The sequence below is a fragment of the Acromyrmex echinatior genome, chromosome 8 (assembly GCF_024713525.1).
Source record: "Acromyrmex echinatior isolate Ae372 chromosome 8, ASM2471352v2, whole genome shotgun sequence".
NCBI classification, from domain to species: domain Eukaryota; kingdom Metazoa; phylum Arthropoda; class Insecta; order Hymenoptera; family Formicidae; genus Acromyrmex; species Acromyrmex echinatior.
This window is the reverse complement of record NC_141859.1, coordinates 4,040,671-4,062,092: the sequence shown is the minus strand read 5'-3', so window position 1 is coordinate 4,062,092 and position 21,422 is coordinate 4,040,671. Positions and strand designations below refer to the sequence as shown.

Below are 21,422 nucleotides of genomic sequence, written 5' to 3'. Positions count from 1 at the left end.
TTTGTTAGTAATAGTAAGCTTGTTCTGTGCAATAGACTTTCTTTTTTAGTATTGTAATTTGTTAATTTAATATATTGTATTTAAAGAAACAAGTCTTTAATAGAAATACGTTCACCATGTTCCTGCACTTCATATATAAAAACAGAATTCTTAGAACGAAATCCAAATGTATGGATTTTCAGATGTTGATCTTACAATTCTCGTTTCTTAAATTTTGTGCTATACTCATTACATAACGATATTTTAAAATATAATAAAGTATATCTGTTATCATCCTAAGGTTGATTTCTACAGCGATGTTCAGAATTATGTACATTGTTCATCTTTTGAGCTTCTGTGTTGATGTACACACAAACGAGAGAATGTTTCATTCGTACGATCATAAATTTTATATCACGTGATGAGAGTTCGTAATGTACAGAATTTTAATTTTTGTTATCGTTAAACATTTATAGGAATGTTTGCGACGCTATCTTTCATTTGACGGGATTAATGCAAATAAGTTTCGTATATGCACTTGTGATGAAAAAAGTACATATCTTATTCTATATTTATGATTAATAAAATAAAATCTAAAATTGAATTTTTATGATCAATATATCTTTCTGTGATATCTAATTCAACATAGATTGTTTTGTTGGGTGAGAAAATCTAGGCAATATATCCTTTGACATATCATACGTATTGTATTCTCTCTCTACCTATTTTATTTACAGTCTAAAAATACATAATGCTAAATTCATATGTTCTATTGTAAATTTAATCATTCTAAGAACACTTATGTCAATATATTTCTTTTTCTTCATTGTAAAGACTGCATGGTCTTTCCAGTTTTGCAATAGTTATTTTTGAAAATTTTGTCAAGATGAAGATCACAAAGAATAATGATCTCAAATTATATGCCAATATAAAAGCTTGGATAAAATCTGGCTCTCTTTACTTGTATTTATGTGGTTTAATCATCACATAAGCAGCATTCACCTGCGAGGTAGTATCAAAAAGTGTTATAAATCAATCGTCAAAATGAGAGAATACTTTGTGTCATAATATACCACGGCATGAGAATAAATGAGTTTGCATTTCCTTTCATTCAAGAAATTCTGTAGGCCTACTATTATGAAACTCGACATTATGTGGCCTACCTTATTATTTCATTCTGGCCTATAAATCAAAACCAATGCCAGTAATAATTTTTTTCACTTGAACGCCTGATATACTCTCCAGGCAGTAATACCGAAGGCTGCCAATGCAACAGTTGTATGAAGAATTCGTCTCCTCTTATCATCTTTCCTTACAAGAAACGTCGGAGACGATGGACCTAGAACAGCTAATAGTTCAACGTGCGGTAATTTGCTGGTATCAGTCTCTACTTGATACTGACAGCAGGGATCAAATTGCCAAGAGACTGTATATAATCCGCAGGTTATAACTGACGTAAAACCTAATGGACCACAGATGTATGGTCGATCGCCCCAAACTAATCCTGCAAGAGAGATATTTTAAAATATATTATTAATCAGCAATATATGTAATTTTAAGCCACAATGATAATTAACATATAATTGTAACACATATATATGATATTGTAATAATTTATTAAGAATAAATAAATATAACAATACAGATGTCCAAGATTTATAATTTTAGGCATAATATATACAATACTTGTAGTTTTCTTTGCTCTTAATAGAGGTAGGAAAAGGAAAGTAATAAGTGATGCTGATATATCAAGCCTAGACTTAAAAATCCTGGATATTTCTTTGTAATAATAATTGTAATAATATGCATGAGAGAAGACTTTTTATATAAATTAGACAAACCTGTGACGATCGCAGCAAGACCCGACAATGCAGCAGTCTTATGAAGACAATTTCCTACTGCTATCCATCTAGAGGTTTCATCACCTAATTTCGACGGCTCGATAACGATTAAACTGCATTCTGATTCTAGCGCTCGCTCTAACTCGTATTCAAATGTCTCGTGGGCATTTTCACTGTCGTATACTTCTCTGATAATGGCAACATTAGAGGATTCATCCCTAAAAAAAGAAATGTATGAGCTAATACCCAGGTAACATGGAACAAGAATGTCCCAGCAATGTTGTAATGTTACTGCAACATTGATTGCGTTCAGCAAATAAAAACAACCTGGCAATTTTTGTAAAACATTTTAATACAATTGATATTTATAAATTTAGATTCTGTGAGAAACTAAAGGAAAGACCAATCATATTAAAGAATTTTACAGTTGCAAAGCTGCTTTTGCTGCTGAATGCAGTTATTGCTTTAACGTTTCATCCTAAGCAGAATAACAAGTCACGATAACATCAAAATGACATTAAAATGAATCGGAAATGATTGAAAAATGACTTTTAATGATCATTTTGGAGTCATTTTGATCTTATTTTGACATCATAATGACTTGTTGTTCTGCTTGAAATGCTATTTAAGCACTTTCTAGTAGCTAATGTATTTTGCAACATAATTGCATTTGCAATATTTATGTAATTAACTACAGCGTGCCAGTGTCACTTCTATAAGTGCAAAACTTTTGAAAAAAAAAAATTGTTCTTATACAAAAGATTAAGTTTGTAATTTATTTATAACCTCATGTATAAGCTACATATAATTGCGATTTATGCATCATAAAGTGCCCTGTAAACAATATTAAATCCTTTCCTCTTTGAGATTTCTTCCTTTCATGTGTTATGTAAGACACAGATTACAGTTTATAGTCAATAGACATAAGATTTGTTTTGATTGCGTGCTAAGTCGTCTTGGCGAGATTAATTGTAAGATCAAAGTCGTGTATTTTGTGTGGTTTTGCGATTAGACGCTATTAATTAACACAATAACGAGATGAGATGCGTATACACACACACATACACACGCACATATATATATATATATATATATATATATATATATATATATATATATATTAAAGATCCGCGAAAGAACGATAGTGAAAGTGACAGAAGCCGATGTGAGCCGCTTCAACGAAGTTCAACGAAAAATTGGAGTCGCGACTAAAAATCTTCTCAGTGTTCTACAAAATCGCGTCGAATGTTGTCTCAAATGAAGAATTCAACATTCCTCGAAGTATTCGGAGTCACGCGAGGACCGGAGATTTATTAAAAATTAACTCGCCGCTTGCTGCCGCGGTGACTTTGAGGTTAATTCCGTCGCAATGGCGACGAGGAATCGCGTCGCCAAGACGTCGGTCCAGCGACGTATCTCTCGCGCGGATGGCGTCGAGACGCTGCGGACGACGGCGAAAAATAATCCCGTCTACAAACCTGTCACCAGCTTCATCTACCATCTTCACCGTCGATCCCGCAGATACTGAAACGGTGGTCTGCATCGGACCGGAAGAAAAAGCATGACTCGTTGAACCGGACGCAAAAATCAGCTGATGGGCGCGCGCGAGCGCGAGCGCGAGTCACTCGCGCGACTCCGACGGTTCCGGTGATTTTAAACTTTCTGTTGGATACGTCGGTGGCGGTTTAAACGTTTCGCATCCTTCGTTTCCGGTTACAAATGGATCCCGAAAAAGCAAGTGCACGAATTATTTCTCCGATTGTAATTTCTAACGTTAAACTTCCCAATCAGAAATGATAACGGCATCGATTCGATTGAGTTGTCGTATCACGGAAGCCGAACAAGCGACAAAATAAATTTCTATCGAAACGTAAGATATCTATAAGATAATTACTTTAGAAGCAGACGGAGGTTAATTAATTGTAGTATTTGATATTAATCATGCGAAATGTAGGTAGAAGAATCGATTGTACCTCCATTTGAACGATTACATATTTCGATTATCGAATGAATCAAAGTTAAATTTTCCAAATTAAATCTTAGAATAAGTCAATTAAAATATCTGTACAATTATTTATATGTTTCTGTGTGCAAAACAAAGTTTATATTTCAGAAGAAACATGGGAAATATTAATTTAAATAATGTAACCGCATTTAATTCTGAATATTGTAATTTTAAGCACGCGTATAATTATTATCGATTCAAATTTTATTATTAAATCAATTTAATTTAACTATTTAATTTAATTTAATTTCAATTGTGTGTGTTACTATTATTTTTTTCAAAAATTTATTGATCGGGGTTGCGCTACCTTTAGGTGCAATACTGTTTCTTTATGCCATATTTGAATTTTTCAACACACAAAGTGAACGGTTCAAATACACGTCACGCTCCGTTTTCTTAAACATCGGTTTTTGAAGATTCACGCGAATTATTTCAACAAAGAAGCTTGTAAGTCTGTTTCCCTACATTTCCTCTCATTCTTAATATTGAATGAAGATGTTTACGGAAAAGTGAGAAACGGGATAGAAATAAAGAGTGCGGAAGGTACAAACGAAACGAGCTGACTTTACAAGTACATGATATACAAGTACATGACTAATCCATTTGTTTCGTTCGTACTTCTTACGCATTCCGAGTTTCAAGCGTGAGACGAAATGTGCGTATCTACGTGAAGGAATTAGGAGGGAAAAAGGATGGCGTTATAGAAAATACTCTGAAAAAGTTAAGAAACGAATGATTATAATTTATCCCGTGCTCATTCAGGGTCGCTGCAAAATTGGAAATCATGAAATTGTTAATTGAAAATTGAAAACGATTAAGGAAATAAAGAAAAAAATCAGAAAATTTTTATAAAACTATCTAGAAAAATAAAATTCTGGACTTTAAAAAAGTTTAATATATGTACATTATATCAGAGAGAAAAGAGAACATGACGGCCCAAAACCTGTAAACCGTAAAATGCTGTCGCGCACTACTGAACAAAGTGGATGTAAACTACATAGCAAAGTCCACTTTTCTGAGGATACATACATCCACTTTTTAAGGCTGCAGATGATAAATCGATATTTGATTCGTATAATCGTCCTATATTTACAAATTGTGGATCAGAAATATTTATCTCTGCAATCTTACATGCGCGTGACATTTATTTCGTTTAAAAGTATTAACATATATTAAATATATTAGACTCATTTACACATTTATTACACACATTTTTTACAAATGTGCTAATATTTATATTTTAAATAATAAACTATATGAAAATTGCGTTTCAAGTATTTTATTTTTATTAAACACATTTTTATAGTTTATTTATTTTATTTGTTATTATTTTCTTATTACAATACTAAAATTTGAAAAGCATATAATGACAAAATTAATCTAAATTTCTTGTATAAGTACTTTAAGTATTTAAAATGCAATTATAAGTTTCATTGCGATGCAAAAATTAGGTGTTTTGTAAATAAGGGAACAATATATTTTGTTAACAATAAAATAAATTAAAAAAAGAGTTAATGAGCCGAGCTGGTTAATTATATGTGCTTGTAATTATAAATTTTTATATACAAAAATTTAAACAATGTCAAGAATTTCAATCCGAAATATTTTGTTTATTTACAGAACAATATAACCATGCAATTTCTGCATCGCAATGAAATTTTACATAATACATCTTGAATATTTAAAGTACTTATACAAGAAAGAGAGATTTTTGTAATTATCTTATAATATATATACATTTCCATACATCTTTATTAGAGCACAAATAAAAAAATACTGTTTCTAAATAAAATTATTTTTTATGCACATTCTAAACCATTGCTACATTTTTCATTTTTATATTTCATATATATATATATATATATATATATATATATATATATATATGGTTTAGAATGTGTAATATCACAATATTGATTTTATATATATTTCTTTACATAAATGTAAAAGTTAATAACAAGGACGTATCGATGAGTATAATTTAATTTGGTTAGATCAGGGACTTCACTTTTTCATTATTCACATCGATTTACACTCTGCTCATATGCTATTTTGCTATTTAATGAAAATGTATTTAATGAATATACATTTCTCTATTATATAACCTGTTATAAATACTAATAAATACAATTAAAAATGATGAAATCTAATTTATTCAAAAACTTTTCAAATAAGAAATAAAATAAAAAAATTTTTAAGTAATAAAATATTAAAAATAAAAACTGTCACGGAAATTCAAGAAATTTCAAGAAATTTCTTAACTTATTGTCAAGAAATCTCGGTCTTAATAATAATTTTTGGTCTTGTCTTGAAATCAATTCCCAATTTTTTATTTTGATCTTGTTTTGATTTAAGACAAAACCAAGACAAGATTTCTTAAATTTCTTGATCTTGATGAAACACTAATAGTAAGTAACAGCTTCAAATAATTACTGCCAGATTTTTTATTCTTAAGTAAACTTCATAATTTAAACTAAACGTATAATTTATAATTAAATTAATAATTTATAAATAAAATCGCTATATATATATTAGAGATAAGACAATATTCTGTCATTCTTTCTCATAAAAGAACAATGTGAAAAGTGATAACATAAACTTAAAATTGAGCTAAATTTAAACTAAATAGAAACTAAATTTGATTTATAAATAATTTAAACATATAATTTATAAACAACTTAATAATTACGTAATAAGCTCTGGCGAATTAAATCAAATTTCGAAATTGCCTATAATAGCCTATACTAGATGGATTTGCGTATATAAAATTTGTTTAAATGTTACAAATATAATATAGGGGAGACCAGGGCACCACGAGAGATATAATAAATATGTGTAGTTTTAGTAGATACTGAAAAAAATTATAAATATTGTACTTGCCACATATATGTTATAATATATATTATAACATGATTGCGAGTCATTTATTAGCCATAGTTGATAGTACGAATCGTTGGGCGCAGAATGACTACACAACGAGATTGATCGGAATTCGATTTCAGCGCTCCACATTTGCGGTTTTATCCGCTATTTTGACGAGCAAATTAATTTTTATAATAATATAAATATGTGTAGTTTTTGACGACAGTTACTATTTTGCGATAGAAACAAAAAGTAGTACAAATTGGAGTAGATGATAAAATACAATATAAAAAACAAAATATTCGAACTTACTGCACTTAATTTCTGTAATATAATAAAAAGTAATTTACTAGTAACTCTTGTAAGATAACTTTCCTAACTCTGATTATTTTGCAATTCCAGGAATCGCCCGCGAATTTCGAGCGAAACGGACGCGCGGAATGTCGATAATCGCGGAAGTTCAGGCGATTACGCCGTGGCGGCGCGATAGGCGGGGGACTACATTCGCGATCGGGCTGCGCGTAGGGACGCTTCGCATAGTGTGTTCCGCGGTCGGTCGGACGAGAGCGGAGAGAGTCGGCCGGGCGCGCAGATAGAATTAAACGGAGCGAGATCGCAGATGGACGTTCGCGCGAGCGCACTGTCACGGGCAGCGCGACGCTCCGTATCGTTGTCATAATTTTCCTCGTGTTGTCGTGTCGTGTCGTGTCGCGCGGATGTCGTCAGGTGTCGTCGTTCTCGTCGTTCTCGCGCGCGCATGCGTTTCTACTACGCGAAATTAAGATTTTACGCGCCCTCGCCGTCGCCGGATTCCGTCGCGGTTGACATTCGGCTGAAGACGTTTACAAAACGAACGCGGAATCATTCGCTGGTGTCAACCAGCGACACACCGAAGTGACACCCTTGAATTCGTGGGGATTTTACATGGGGGTTCTCCTCGCGTGAAATCGCGGGGGTGCGCGATAAATCTCGAGCGCTCTGAAGTGCACCGCGCGTGATCGCGATTCGCGGAACTGCGTGAAGTCCGGCACACGTGCGCCCGTCCCGCGTCTGCGCGGCGAGTGTCATGTTTTCGAATATTCGACGACGATGTTCGGCAGCGGTTGAACAGGTTGATGACTCGCGTGACATTCGGCGGCGTGAGCGGATTCGTGAGCGACGGCGTAAATCCACGTGCTCCACGGGAGTGTCGAGCAGCGGTACGTGAGCGGCGCGGAGAGGAGAGGCGAGGTCGCCAGTCGTGGCTGCCGCGCCGCCGCGCCGCGTCGATCGACGGGGAATACAACGAATACGTAGTACGTACGGGAGAGGAGCGAGTGTGTGTGAGTTTACGCGCCGTCGAGTGGGGGGTGAGGCGAGTGTTTCGTTTCGACCGGATCCGCGTTGCCCTGACAGTCGACGAGGAGTGTGTTGTACGTGCGGGTGTGTATATACACGGCTGCGCTGCGCTCGCCCGCGGCTGCCGACTGCCGTGCGAGTCGCGCGAGGCGCGATCGTAAACACGCAACGCGACGACGTAACGTGCGAGGACAAACACGTCGCGACGTGTAATATATCCAGTCGGACTGCAACGGTTCCTCGCGATCATTTTCGCGAGAGAAAGAAAGAGAGAGAGAGAGAGAGAGAGAGAGAGAGAGAGAGAGATTGTCGTGATTTTCCTCTAACTCCGAAATCATCGAGTACGCCGACAGCTGCGGGCGTTTTCAGGAGTGGCAGCTTATCCGCATCGACGTCGCGCTCCAGGACGAGTCGCGAGTGACATTCTCGCCGGGAACAGCTGGGCGGCGAATCTCTCGGAGCATCACCGGCGCCCGTTCATCGACGCGTCAACGACCTCCGTGCTCTCCGTTCGCGATCCCGTAAAGGAGCTCTCTCGTCGGAGTGGTGCGCGAGATCGCACGGTGTAAACGGTGTTCCGCGTTAACGTGACGAGGCGCCAACGCGCTTCGGCGCTTCGTCCGAAGGACTCGCGCGCGCGCGCGAGAGAGAGAGACTCTGGGCGTGAAAGTGACACTTGTGCGAAGCATAAAAGCACAAGTGGGAGTAAACACTTCCTGGAAATAGCGGTTCCCGACGATTCACGCTCGCCGCAAGGAACGGAACCGGTGCCGGTGCGCGAGAAGGGCAGCGGAAGGGAAACCGGAGTGTCCAGGGTGGCGGCATTGAAGAAGGCGAGAAAAGGTGTAGAAGGAAGGAAGGAAGGAAGGAAAGAAGGAAGGAAGGAAGGCAGGCGATGCTGTGTCTCGACCGTGATCGACTGCGTGGTTAATTCGCACGTGTCGCGATATGTCGGGTGGCACGGCGGGCGGCGGCGGTGGTGTCCGCGGAACCGGCGCCGAGTGCAGGAAGTTTGCGCCGAACATATTCAACAAGAGCAAGTGCAGCAGCTGCTTCAAGCAGAAGGAGGAGCATAGCGCCGAGGCTCTGGAATGCAACAGGGTGAGTTTTGCTTGATGGACTCCTTCTATCTTCGTTCATTCTCCACCGTGACCCTCTTCTTCCCTCTTTTTAAAGCTCCTCCTCTTTCGCTACCGCACTCGTGCCTCTCTTCTCTCTTTCTTCCTCTTTCTCTCGCTTACATAACTATGTATATACGTAATTATAGTCATTGAATGTTAATCCGAAAGATTCTCTTTTCACGAGCAAAGGCAGGAGCAAAAATATGCAGTTCGGGAAGGTATATTTATTATACATTACGCATATATGTATACTTATTACACGTCATCGGTTTTGATAGTATTTTTCGAATTTAAAAAAAAGTTTCTTAAATAATATTCTTAAATCTTTATTAAAAATATTCTACACTCCCTGACTTTATTTATTGTAGAATGGAATTTAGTACACAGACAAGTTTAATAATTAATTTTTTTATGAAGCACACATGCAAAGAATGATTTTACTGAAATATCTAAAAATTTAGCTATAGATATAGATTTGAAAATAATTTTGTTTTGTTGGATTACCAAAATATTATATACAGGACGTCAAATTGGTTGCTAAAATGTCAAAACTTTTTGCAGCATCAAGCTTGAGATTTCTTTGTAGTTATTTGGAATATCCAATGAAATTCTTTTTATTTTAATTCTACAGAATTCTTTAGATCTACATTTAGTTAAATTTTTTAGATACTTCAGTAAAATTGTCCTTTCCGTGTGCTTGTCATCAGTTCTTAGAAATCTTTCGTTCTAACAATAAAATACGATAACGCTTGTCCGGTTTTTCTTCACATCACTCTTTCTCTCTCTCTCTCTCTCTCTCTCTCTCTCTCTCTCTCTCTCTTTCTCTTACTAGTACTCGAGCATCTGACTGGGCTCTTCTCTTTCTCGCTCACTCTCGAATTCCTTTCTGAGATCGAAGACGAGCGGCGAGAAGGAATAGAGGTCCTGCTGTTGTCAGGATGTCGACGTTATGTAAGATTCGTCGTGGCCGTCGTTCACAAATCGCCTCGCGAATGCGACGTATGTTTCGTTTACTTGTCCTTCAAGCGACATAGATCTTCCGGCTCGTTTGCATCACGTCAGTCGCGGTTCATTAACTTTACCTTAGCCATCGCGCTGCACCTTTCTAAATTGATAAGTAAAAATGATAGTTTATTCGATTGACGTTACAATACCGCAAGCACTGCCGTCACCATTCAAATTATTACGTAATCTACGAGTATCGTGTATAAAGAAACGAGTAAATGTTCCGGCATTGAAAATAGATACGATAAGTGCTTGCTAACAAGAGACATAGATGACATAGTGGGCGATATTTATAGTCTATTCTTATTTTAAGACCGACTTAATGTTTTAAAATGCTAATATGGCTCTCTGATTTACTGAAAACAAAAATTACTGAATTTTATTAAGTATATTATATAAAAAATATTTATTAAATTTGATTAAAAATTTGTTTGAATATTACTAATGAAATATTTACTTACAGTAAATAAATACTTATTTAAATAAAAATTTATATTTCAATTAAATAAAATATATTTTACTTAGTAAATATTTCGTTAATACTATTCAAATAAATTTTTAAAATAAAATTTAATAAATATTTTTTTCAGTGTTAATTTATGACATCTCAAGACTGTACTTAAGACGGTCTTAAATATAAGATCCGATTATGAATACCAGTGTAACACAGTGAATCATAAGATTTTTGTTGTTTGCCAATGTTAAACAAAGATGATATGATCACTGCGTCATACAGTATCGCTTGCTGGAAAGTAATCAGATATATGAGAAAGAGATTTCAGATTTCAAATTGCGAAATTTCGCATGAATTTGTATATATATGATGATTATCGTTTGCGGATTATGTTGAGATCTCGCGTTACTTCGTAAGCCTATATTTTTTTATGATGGTTAATCATACGTATAGTATAACGAGCAACAATTACGCAGTAATCTAAAGGCACGTCTTAAATAAGTGTATTATAAAATCTGATGCTTTAAAAGAAATTGCTTGAAAGTAAAGGAAAATTTTGGAGCCAGCTTATCTTAACATCGTTGAGTATGAATTTAATCTACACGTTGGATTAACGAATTAATGATTTCTAAAAAATATACAGTATAAATAATAAAGTATAAATATATAGTTATACAGTCCCTCTGTAAAAAATTTGAATTTAAAAATATATTATAATTTATATTTTCCATAAAAATGAATTATTAAAATTGTGTAAGATTTCAATTATTTTGTATGAGTATTTTAAATAATCAAGATTATATTTAAATGCTTCATACATATAAAAGCAAGATTATTTAATGATTATTTATGCAAAACTTTGCATGGAAAGATTGAACGAATATAATTGAAAATAATTTACAAATAGCAGTCTGAGTTGATTTTTATGTATCTTTAATCTGTGGTGTACACAATCGATGTAAATATTCAGTTTTAATATAAAAAATTTATTAAAATGTATTGCATAAAAGAATTTATAACGATTGTACTGTATGTTGCAAATAATAATTAGAAATTAAAAAAGTATATTAATGTATATTTAATATATGATGTTATTATACATACTTCGTAGAAATTTAAATGTTTGATCTAGCTGTGTAGAATAGAATATAAATATTTAAAAGATATGGTCTTGTTTCTTTAATTTAAAAGTACGTGCAAGGTATCGCTGCGTCACGATCGAGAATACAAATACGTCTTTCGATGCGAGTGTATGTTAGAATAGAGAAAGAATCTTTATAGTTCTGCTTTTTTTGTCTCGTATAATTTTTATTTACAAGCTCTTCAGCGATCAGGGGGCTTGTAGAAATCATATGGGAGAGAGAAGATATATATATGAGAGAGAGGGAGGGGGGGAAGAGGGGAAGAGAGAGGAAAGAGGAAAGAAAACGTAATGAGAACATTAAAAATCAATTCGTGCTGTACGGTATCGAGGATAGAAGGAGATCGTGATAGCGGATCGTTGTCACTTCGTAAATGCATTTTTTTTTCTTTGTATGTGAAATTGCTTTTTTATAGCCGATCACTACTTTACCGTTTATTTTAATGCATCATTAATCGTCGAAGTTAGTTGTGCTATCTTTTAACTAAAGTTATAATGACGCAATGAATTGTCGTTTATTTTACACAAAATTATATTTTTAGTATTTTCGTGTATAATATAACGTTCAATTTTTTTTCATTCTCTTATATCGTTATTTTATAAATTTTATGGTGACGATTTTATACACGCACTGAAAAAAGAATCTGGTAATATCTGGTAAATATTATAATAAATGTTGATTGAAAAATTACAAATTGAACAAATATTTATTTTTATCATATTAGATCAACAATAATATTTGATATATTTCAAGGCAAAATAGAATACCAAGGCAAGAAAATTTTGAAAATTTTTTTGCTGTTCTCTGAAATTTTTCGTAAATTCGTACAATTTTAACATATACGATTAAAGCAATTAAAGTTTAATTTAATAATATACAATAATTAATTCTAGTTTAATTTTACGACGAATTATCATTTTGTATAGTTTGAAAAAAAAATCAGGGATTTTCGTTGGCGGGCATTGAGCGTTCGCCGATACACACGGCTGTTTATACCCGGTCCTCGCGCCGTTGCGAAATTTCGGAATGTCGGCAGCCTTGCGACCTGTTCTCGGTGCATTCCAGCCATCTCTTCCTCCAGCACCCCTACGAGAGAAGAAGGCCCCCTCCGAGAGTTGTTGGCCTGTCGGCTTTCGCGCATGGATGCCGGTATCTCTGTATCGGTTTATTCTTCCCGTCTCGTTTCCCCCCTTTCACACGGACTATCTCTCTCCGTCTTTCCCGCACGTGACCGCAAATAACGTATGCATACGCGACTCAATATTTCTTTACCCAATATTTCTTTGGCCGTAGTACGGTTTTCTCGGTAAGCTGGTTCGGTAACTTGCATCGATAGATAGAGACAGAGAAAGAAGGAAATCGATGTTAGTTCGTTATTACATGTCTTTCGTTACGTTATTTTTCAGGTGAAAGTATAATATCATTTTACTCACTGTATCTGAAAACTTATAAAATTACGTAAATCCGTCCGTGAGATTTCATATCGCGATAAGAAGGAAAAGAGTTGATTTTCATTCATCTTCCAAGGAGATATTTCCAGACCTATCACATATATCTCAATCGTATATATCGTAAGATATATACGATCTAATTTCAACGAGAATATACAATCGTATCGCACGATAGAAAATACGATTAACAAAAGAAATCGATCTTATTACGCGTGTACGTACGTTCTTGTTCTTGACTAAAGAGACCCTTGAGCCATACTCGCTCGTGACCGGCCATTATCGGCGTGCAACTTGGTATTTTCAGAGTCCGATTACTTCTTCGTGAGCGCCTTCGTAAGTGCCTTCGAGAATTTCCTGGGGTGAGAGAGTCCGAGACGCGGTTGGGACGTACCTTAAATTTTGATCCGGTGAAACGATTCTGAGACGTCTTACGGTACCTCGGGCTTCCTTCTGGCTTTTGTGAATATCTTCTCTTGCTATCAAATTCCTGATATTTCGCGAATATTTCTTTCTTTATTTATATCTATTTTAACTTTTAGTAACTTGATACACGGAAAGGAGGGTTTTGTTGAAGTATCTAAAAATTCCGCTGGAATACTACAGGTCCAAAAATAATTTTATTAGATCATCAAAATAACTTAGGATATTCAAGCTGTATTGAAAAAAAATTACTAAATCTCAATACATATTTCTTTGAATATTACCAAAAGCAAACATTTACTTACAGCATAAATAAATAATTACTTGATAAAATTGATAGTTAAATTAATAATTTTTGTATCAAATAAATATATATGTTTGCATTTAGTACATTTTTATTTAGAACTATTCATACGAATATTTATTAAAATTTAATTTTTTTCTGTATTGCTAGAATATTGAAACTCTTTGCAACACACATACGTTGTTTATCAGGCTTGAGATTATTACATAATTATTTCGATGATCCAACAAAGTTATTTTCAAATCTGCATCTATCTAAATTTTTAGACACTTTAGCAAAATAATTTTTTCCATATATCTTTCGATTAATTATCTAGAGAATATTTTATTACTTGTTTCAAAATTTTATTTTTAATGTCAAATCCGATGAATCTTCATTAATTTAATACTTCTTTAATAAAAAAGAAAAATATTCTCCAATGCATATTTAGTAAAAAGTATAAAGAATTGATAAGTGTCATCTTTGAACTTTGATGTACTCGAAAAATGGTGTATTTATGTAACACGTGCAGCAACCTTGTTTTCCAATTTAACCGATGCTGTGGCATTCGTGACTCGCTCGACGCACATGGTACTTAATTAACAACGGTTACGACCGAGGAGAAATTCCGGATTTCCCGATTGGATTGATGGCAATTAACGCACGCTGTTACACAACCGACATCGGCGTGTCGGTAGCGACTTTTTTCGTTCTTCCCTTTATCTGCTTTGTCTCGTTGATGGGATCTCGCCGTGACGGCTGTACCTATAGCCAATATCTATCGCTTCAGCCGAGGAATCGATGCAGATTTAATAGCTCAGAATGGAATTTCACCTTTTAATGAAATCGGACGGCTGGTTGCTTTTAGCGATTAGCGTGCGGAGATAACTCCTATATCGGAGTCACGTGAAATGGAAAAACCATTAATTATCGTCAATCGAGTAAATCGAGTCACGAACGTTATCGTCGCGCACACGTTCGTGATATTTTTCCCGCTGTCCAGTTATTGTATATCGTGAAAATCATCGTACTGCGATAATTTACTTAAAAGGGATAAATATTATATTCATTAATTGAAATGAAAATATGAAATTAAAACATTTTGATACGTCAAAAAGATAAAGAACGGTAAATGCGTATTTTTGAAACGGGAACGTACTCTACATACTGAATTGCATCGTAATGGAATGTTTACCATTAACATCTTTTTACCTTGTTTATTGCAAAATTTCGTAACTTTATTACGAAAACGTCTTTTTACGACGTAAATAAGTAAAGAGGATCATGCGAATTAACATTCCAGTAGTGGCCGTGCTAGTTCTCGATTTATTGTTTGTATATTTTTACGCGTAATCAGGTTTTCGAGAGACTATTTTTTTTTTTTCGTACGGAATAATTTTTATCACAGGGGTTTTTTTTTGTGTAGAATGGATAATTGGTTATTAAATGTCAATAAAAAGTTCTCTTTATCGTTATTTTAATTAATATTATTAAAAGAATATACTGGTGGTCTATTAATTAGAATCAAATAAAACATTAATACTACAAGAAATTATAATTATATAATTATAAAATTATATTACATTGAAATATTAATACTGCAAAACCGAAGTTTACTTGGCTAAAAAAGAGGTAAAACGAATCTTTAAGTTTATCTTTAAACGAATCTTAAAGTTGGACACTATTCATTTCAGTTTGTGCGCGCAAGATTTGCGTGATTGCAATAACGGTTACGTGAAAATAACAGCTCTCGACGACGATTTATCCCCCGATGGATGAAGATAAACGCTATCAGTTGTATGCGCAGATACGAGATCTCGATATAACTGCGCACCTTGTGGATCGTTGATGCAATTTACATTAGCTTTGCGTATTCATTTCTATGAGCATCATTCAGTTTCTTAACTTTTAATATTTAATTTTCTTAATTCTTAATTTTATTAAATTTTTTCTAAAGTTTTTGAAATTTTTTTTTAAATTCTACGACAAATGTTTGTAGAATATTGTAGCATAAATATACGAGTAAATGATCGTTATTGAGAAGTTATAATTTCAAATGTATCTACGACATTGTAAATTGAATAAGAGAGATATTCAGTGATTCGACACGACTCGAAACATTCCTCACGATATTTACGATTTCGTGATTATATCTACGTACACGTACAATACGTGCAGTACGAGATAGCATGAATATATTCGCGTGCTCGTTGAATATTTTCTCTTCAAAAGCGTCTGCTTTTGTCATGGCCACCAGAAATTATTAATACAAGCGATAAAGATCACTATCATACTTGCTTGACAGAAAATATTGTCGTGTTGTACCAAGACAAAATTTTATTTGTCACGTTGAGAAAAATGTTCTGATTAACACAAAAAGATTCAAGAAGAATGACATTTTGGAGAGACCAAACAGAATTTCTGGTTATCACAATTGTTTGTCTTCACTAAAATGTTGTTCTTATTGAGCTGTTTTATATTGTCTGTTTGACCAGAATATTTTTTTTTCAGTACAATAATATCTTTTAACACAATATCTACTTATTTTATAATTTTTCCTACATGTAATACGATGTGAGAAGTTTGCTTATCCAATATTTTGTTAAGAATTTCTAGAATAGGAATAAAATACCGAGTGTTTATCTGAGATTTTTTTTTAGCTCATTATTTATTTTATCTAACACGTAAATCGAAATTCGTTGAATGATTTCCTGAGGAATGACCGTTGAAATTTGTAAACACGGAGATTTAAGCATGAAATGCACGTTCTACAAAGTGTGCGTTATCGTAATCGAGATACACAGGCTTGAATTGTTATGCGTTACTCATGTAATAGTCGCCGCTGCGAATTTATATGGTGTTAAATTCACAGTTTTAAGCTTTGAAGAAGCATCGGTATGCAGTTGTCGCGCAACAACATTGCTGTGTGATGCACCGAGAGAAATGTTTTGTTATGACTTACAAAAACTTTCTTACTTTTTAATTAAAAAAATTTGTTTTAATTTCGATTGTAACTATAATAAGAAGATTTTGATTAGAACAACAAAATCTTTTAAATTAAAAAGAAAGTATTTGTAAATCATGTATCATACAAAACATTTTTCTCAGTGTGAGAATGTCGATGCATAAAAATTGTTTTATGAAAGAAATATTTTGTGATAAGAAACTTTAATTTTGAATAGCAATTTTTAATGACAAATATGAATTATCTTGCATTCTATTTGTTTATGAAAGACTTCTCTGTTTTGGTTTATCTTTTGTACTGTGTCTGTTCTTAAAGACTTCTCTCTCTTTCTCTTTAAACTTTATTCGAAGAATTTTAATGACATCGCGCATGAGTTGACAATTTAATTATATTTTCCTGTACGATTTATTAAAATTTATGTTTTCTGCCATAATAGTGGCAATATATTACGTCTACGTAATAAATGGCTTTCCAGTCAATACATTAAGCTTCTAGAAAATTAATGTTGTAATGTTACATGTTAAAAGAGTTATATGTTATATGTAGGAGAATATATGAAGTGCGCACAAACATTTATTGGTATTCTGTCATAAAAAGAATTATGGAGTTTTTTATGCACATATTTTAATTTTAGAGACATTCGATATTTTTTTGCGATTCTGCGATTGTATTTCTATACACAATTATTTCTCGACTATTTCGCAGTTTATTCCGGCCTTGCGTGCTGGTCGGTCGAAACTTCATCATCCGTTCCACATGCATAACTTGCCCATTGTTAGCCGCATATATTTAGTTGGTTCACGACGTAAGCTATGAGCGAAGTACTGTTATGTTCTGTAATATATGCATGACGTATCGCTTGGTCGATCTCGATATTTGTTTCTCGCCTTTAGAATTGCGCGGCTTTGAGGACCGTCGTTTAAATTACAAGCGGAAATACCGTGGCGGCAATAAAGCGAATATCTCTATGTACGCAACTCGTTTTACATCGGGTTGGAAGGGCACGATAAATCGCTATTACTTAGGCATAAGCTGCTCCATCATTCTCTTCTTTCTGCCAAGCTGCGCTTGTAACGCGTTCATTCGCTACTTTCCACGTTCTCTTTGACAAATATCGGTGTATATATATATATCGTAATGCGATAGCATATATTTCTATTTTATTTAATAATAATAAAGTAGCAGCTGTGACAAATCATAAAATATTTGATTCGAATAAAATTAATATCGAAACGAATTTATGAGGTCTTCTCTGATAAATTTACTTCATTGGGAAATATATATGTATAGGTGAAGAATAAAGACAAATTGTAACGTACATTAATAATAACTATGTATTAGCTCTTAGCTGCCTATTGTTTTTGTAACATTGTTTTTAATATTGAGAGCTCGATTAATTTATACTGTTAAATTTACTTCATTCAGTGATTGACACATACGATCGAGTATTTCCATCTCATCTATCTAAATTTAAATGTTTCGTTAGCAAAACTCGAATGAAGCAGCATTAAAAGATCTTGATAACGTTGTAATAAAAAGAAATTCATGGAAATTAATTTTATAAAATAATATTAATCTTATAAAATAATGTTTATCTTCCTGGGATGAAAAGATAATCTCGTGAACGTGATTTCGATCGACGAAGTGACCATTCGAGAGTGACCATTGCCATTCTTAACGTGCTGTTGTAAAAAGGCAGAAAGTTGCAAAGATGAGTAACCAGTCGTAACGGTATACGATACGATACGTATAGCCGGAAAGAAGAGAGAGAGAAAGAGAGAGAGAGAGAGAGAGAGAGAGAGAGAGAGAGAGAGGGAAACAGAAAAAGAAAAGCCTGGTCGCGACGGCGCTAAATGAAATTGCCTGTATATTGTTCCTAGTGAATGGAGGCAGTGACGATGAGGTGGACCGCTGGCCTTACGGTGCATTCATCCTCGATAGCCCCCGGCCGATTAATCGAGTTTGGTAGAGCGGGAGAGAGAAAGAGAGAGAGAGGCGTATTCTTCTTCTTTCCATTGAATCAGAGCTTTTTCCTCGCGCAACCTTCGCCGGCTTCATCCATAGAAGCCGTTGTACGCGCTCTACCTTTATAAGGGCTTCATTGAAAACTTTGCCGATCCGGGATCAACTGTCCAGGATTGACGCGATCTTATGCGTTAGGTCTTTCTGTTGATCGTCGAGAAAGACTTATTGTCAATGGTTTTTCTCGGAGATTACTTTAATGCAAAATTTTCTCCAATGCCTGTTTTCATAATATGGTTACTCAAGGATTAAAGGTTACCAAAAAACTCATGAATAAATTTTAATGATGAATTTCTAACCCAGGTAATCTTTAGATAATTATGTATTGTGAAAACGGATTTCAGAATTAAAAGCGTGTCTCTTGAAAAAATTGCTTAGCACTTGTCTAATAAAGTCAAGGAGTGAAAGATATTATCGATTTAGAATGATCGGAGCAATCGTCATCTTATTTAGTTTCGAGGTTTCAACTGTAATTCTGTCCCATTATAATTTGTATTAAATCTATATTTATAATTGGGAGGCTGCTTCTGAGACACCGTGTATATTTAATAAGCGTGTTGTAAACAATTACTCTGAGATCTCACCGGCGTAATCACCTGTCAGGATGTAAGAAAAATGTGCCACTATCGTCGACGAGACCATGTCGGGTATCATTAATTTCAATGAGCGATAAAGCCTTCGCCGCTCTTATTGAGCTCCGTTCGAGCGTTATCGCGCTTGAAAGCCACCCATATTCGCTCGTAGACCATTTAACCAGAAGTTGATGAATCGAATCCAATTTCATCGGCCGCTTCCAAACCAAATGTCCAAGAAATATAAGAGATACAATTATGAAAGCTATCAATCAAGTTTTTGTTAAGTCACATTGACACAATTTATGAATACCCTTGCGGTTGGTAAAATATTCGAATAATTCATATATTTCTTTTCTCACACATTTATCATTTATGTACTCTTACATATTTTCGTCATGTCTTTTTATTGTATGTCTTTGTATTGTAATATTCAATTTTTAATGAAACTTAGAATCTTACCATTATTTGGGAATTGATAATTTCGTTATTTGCAATATTTCTTTTTTAATTAAATATTCGGTTAGGTTTTCTAAACCATATCTTTTAATTACAATTTTCTTATGAAATTTTCAAATTATTTGCAAATAAATGACAATGTTGGAAGATCATGAATGTTTAAGCTAAATATATGCGAATAATTTGACACATATTTTTCATCACCTTTCTTTCGAAACCAAGAAATAGATGCACGTCTACGTCGTTTCTCGGTCTTGTTGAAAGTTCCGAGAAAATCTATGTATCTACTTGAACGAGCGATCTTCAGTCCGCGCCGGTCGGACTTTACATTTATGGAATTTCTCTTAACGAGAAATTTTCGTTCTCGGTAGCGCGCGATTTCCGCGTATTTACGTCTTCGGAGTGTATCGGTATAGGATACTCTCTCACCTGACCGTCTCTTTTGCCCAGAGAGATGGGTTTCTTCTTGCTCCACCCGAGAAATCTTGTCTATGATTCCTGGCCCCGACCCGAGAGATACCCTTCTCTCAAATTACAGACCCCATACGGTCGATACTTGATCGTTTTTCCGTAGCAACCGATCGGATCGTCGTTGAAGATTAGAAGAGATATCTGCGCGTTTGCGTTACAAGAGTAAACGAGAAAGCGGAGCCGGCGAGGAGAACTCTTTCGAGTGCTCTTTGTGGACGTCAGTGACATCAAATTAACTTCTAACTTTCTATCTCGCGTTGTCTCGTTGCCGATGTCACGACGATTGCGCGGTGATCTTTCGAGCGGTTCATTTTGAAAAGTATGCCGCACTTTCCCGCAATTTGTAAACGATAAAAATCGCGTTACGATCATCCGTTGTTCAATTCGCGACATAATCAGCGTAATAATTGAAATAATTTTTGTACCATAAACAATTTGTCTATGAATTTATTTGTATATAAGTCAAAAGCTGTAATATTAAATATTAAAACATTAGCATAATAATCTTTATTTTGCGAATATATGATATTTAATTTTTAAATTCCAGTTAAATTTAATACATTTTTCGAGTTAAATATTAATCTATCGTTTTAGTTAACGACAGTTAAGTAAATTAATGACATATTGAGCAGGAATAATGGCGATCTATAGAAATGATTAAAAATAATTTAATACAAAATAAATCTCGCGTGTAAATCCAACAAGTTATTAAATTCCGAGAATATTTGAATATTCGAAAAGTTTTTTCTTTTTTTCATACTCAGATACAAGTACAGCTTCCGTTCGCGATTCTCTCGCACGACGACGGTGATACGCGTTGCGCAACGCATAGAAAAAGCATTAGAGGAGACAAAAACTTAATACTCTTCGTCATCCATCTTTTCGACGAGGCTTATAAACGAACGTCTCGCGTTCAGGATCGCGCGCTAAGGCGTCCTTTAGAGAGGAGGGAAGCCGGGATGATAAATGGTGGGACTGTGAACAAAATGAAACGGCCGGAGAGCTGTTTGCCGCTCTTCGGGCGACATCCTC

The 21,422-nt window shown here is 34.6% G+C and overlaps 2 protein-coding genes across 5 annotated transcripts in view; one reads left to right on the top strand and one right to left on the bottom strand.

Annotated features, from left to right (window-relative positions):
* Nucleotides 1-663: 663 nt before the first annotated feature.
* Nucleotides 664-3,477, bottom strand: Pmi (Transmembrane protein Pmi). Of its 2 annotated transcripts, XR_015546012.1 has the most exons (4): nucleotides 3,299-3,475; nucleotides 1,821-2,038; nucleotides 1,143-1,483; nucleotides 664-981 (listed from the first exon to the last, which is right to left on the bottom strand). XR_015546012.1 is itself a non-coding variant. In XM_087408966.1 (3 exons), exons 1-3 carry the CDS (start codon nucleotides 3,361-3,363, stop codon nucleotides 1,197-1,199), a joined length of 570 nt encoding a protein of 189 aa, XP_087265092.1. In that variant the 5' UTR covers nucleotides 3,364-3,477; the 3' UTR covers nucleotides 664-1,196. The 2 variants fall into 2 exon arrangements, 1 of the variants encoding a protein (XP_087265092.1); XM_087408966.1 differs by having other exon boundaries at nucleotides 664-1,483; nucleotides 3,299-3,477.
* A 3,712-nt stretch (nucleotides 3,478-7,189) lies between these two features.
* The window catches only part of osp (myosin phosphatase Rho interacting protein outspread), a 194,466-nt gene continuing 180,233 nt past the window's right edge, over nucleotides 7,190-21,422 (top strand). For 2 of the 3 annotated variants that reach the window (XM_087408891.1, XM_087408890.1), the window contains exon 1: nucleotides 7,191-9,126. In XM_087408891.1, the coding sequence (XP_087265017.1) occupies nucleotides 8,974-9,126 (153 nt within the window). In that variant the 5' untranslated portion in view covers nucleotides 7,191-8,973. Of the gene's footprint in view, nucleotides 9,127-21,422 lie in introns of all 3 variants that reach the window. The other variant, XM_011063100.2, reaches the window with a different exon arrangement.

What these genes read in the sequence shown, in the direction of transcription:
- Pmi (XM_087408966.1), bottom strand. Translation starts at nt 3,363, where the DNA reads ATGCAGACCACCGTTTCAGTATCTGCGGGATCGACGGTGAAGATGGTA. An exon ending in GTAGATGAAGCTGGTGACAG is followed by an intron (nt 2,039 to 3,298) that starts GTTTGTAGACGG and finishes TTCTTTTTTTAG; the next exon opens with GGATGAATCCTCTAATGTTG. An exon ending in TCTTGCTGCGATCGTCACAG is followed by an intron (nt 1,484 to 1,820) that starts GTTTGTCTAATT and finishes TCTCTCTTGCAG; the next exon opens with GATTAGTTTGGGGCGATCGA.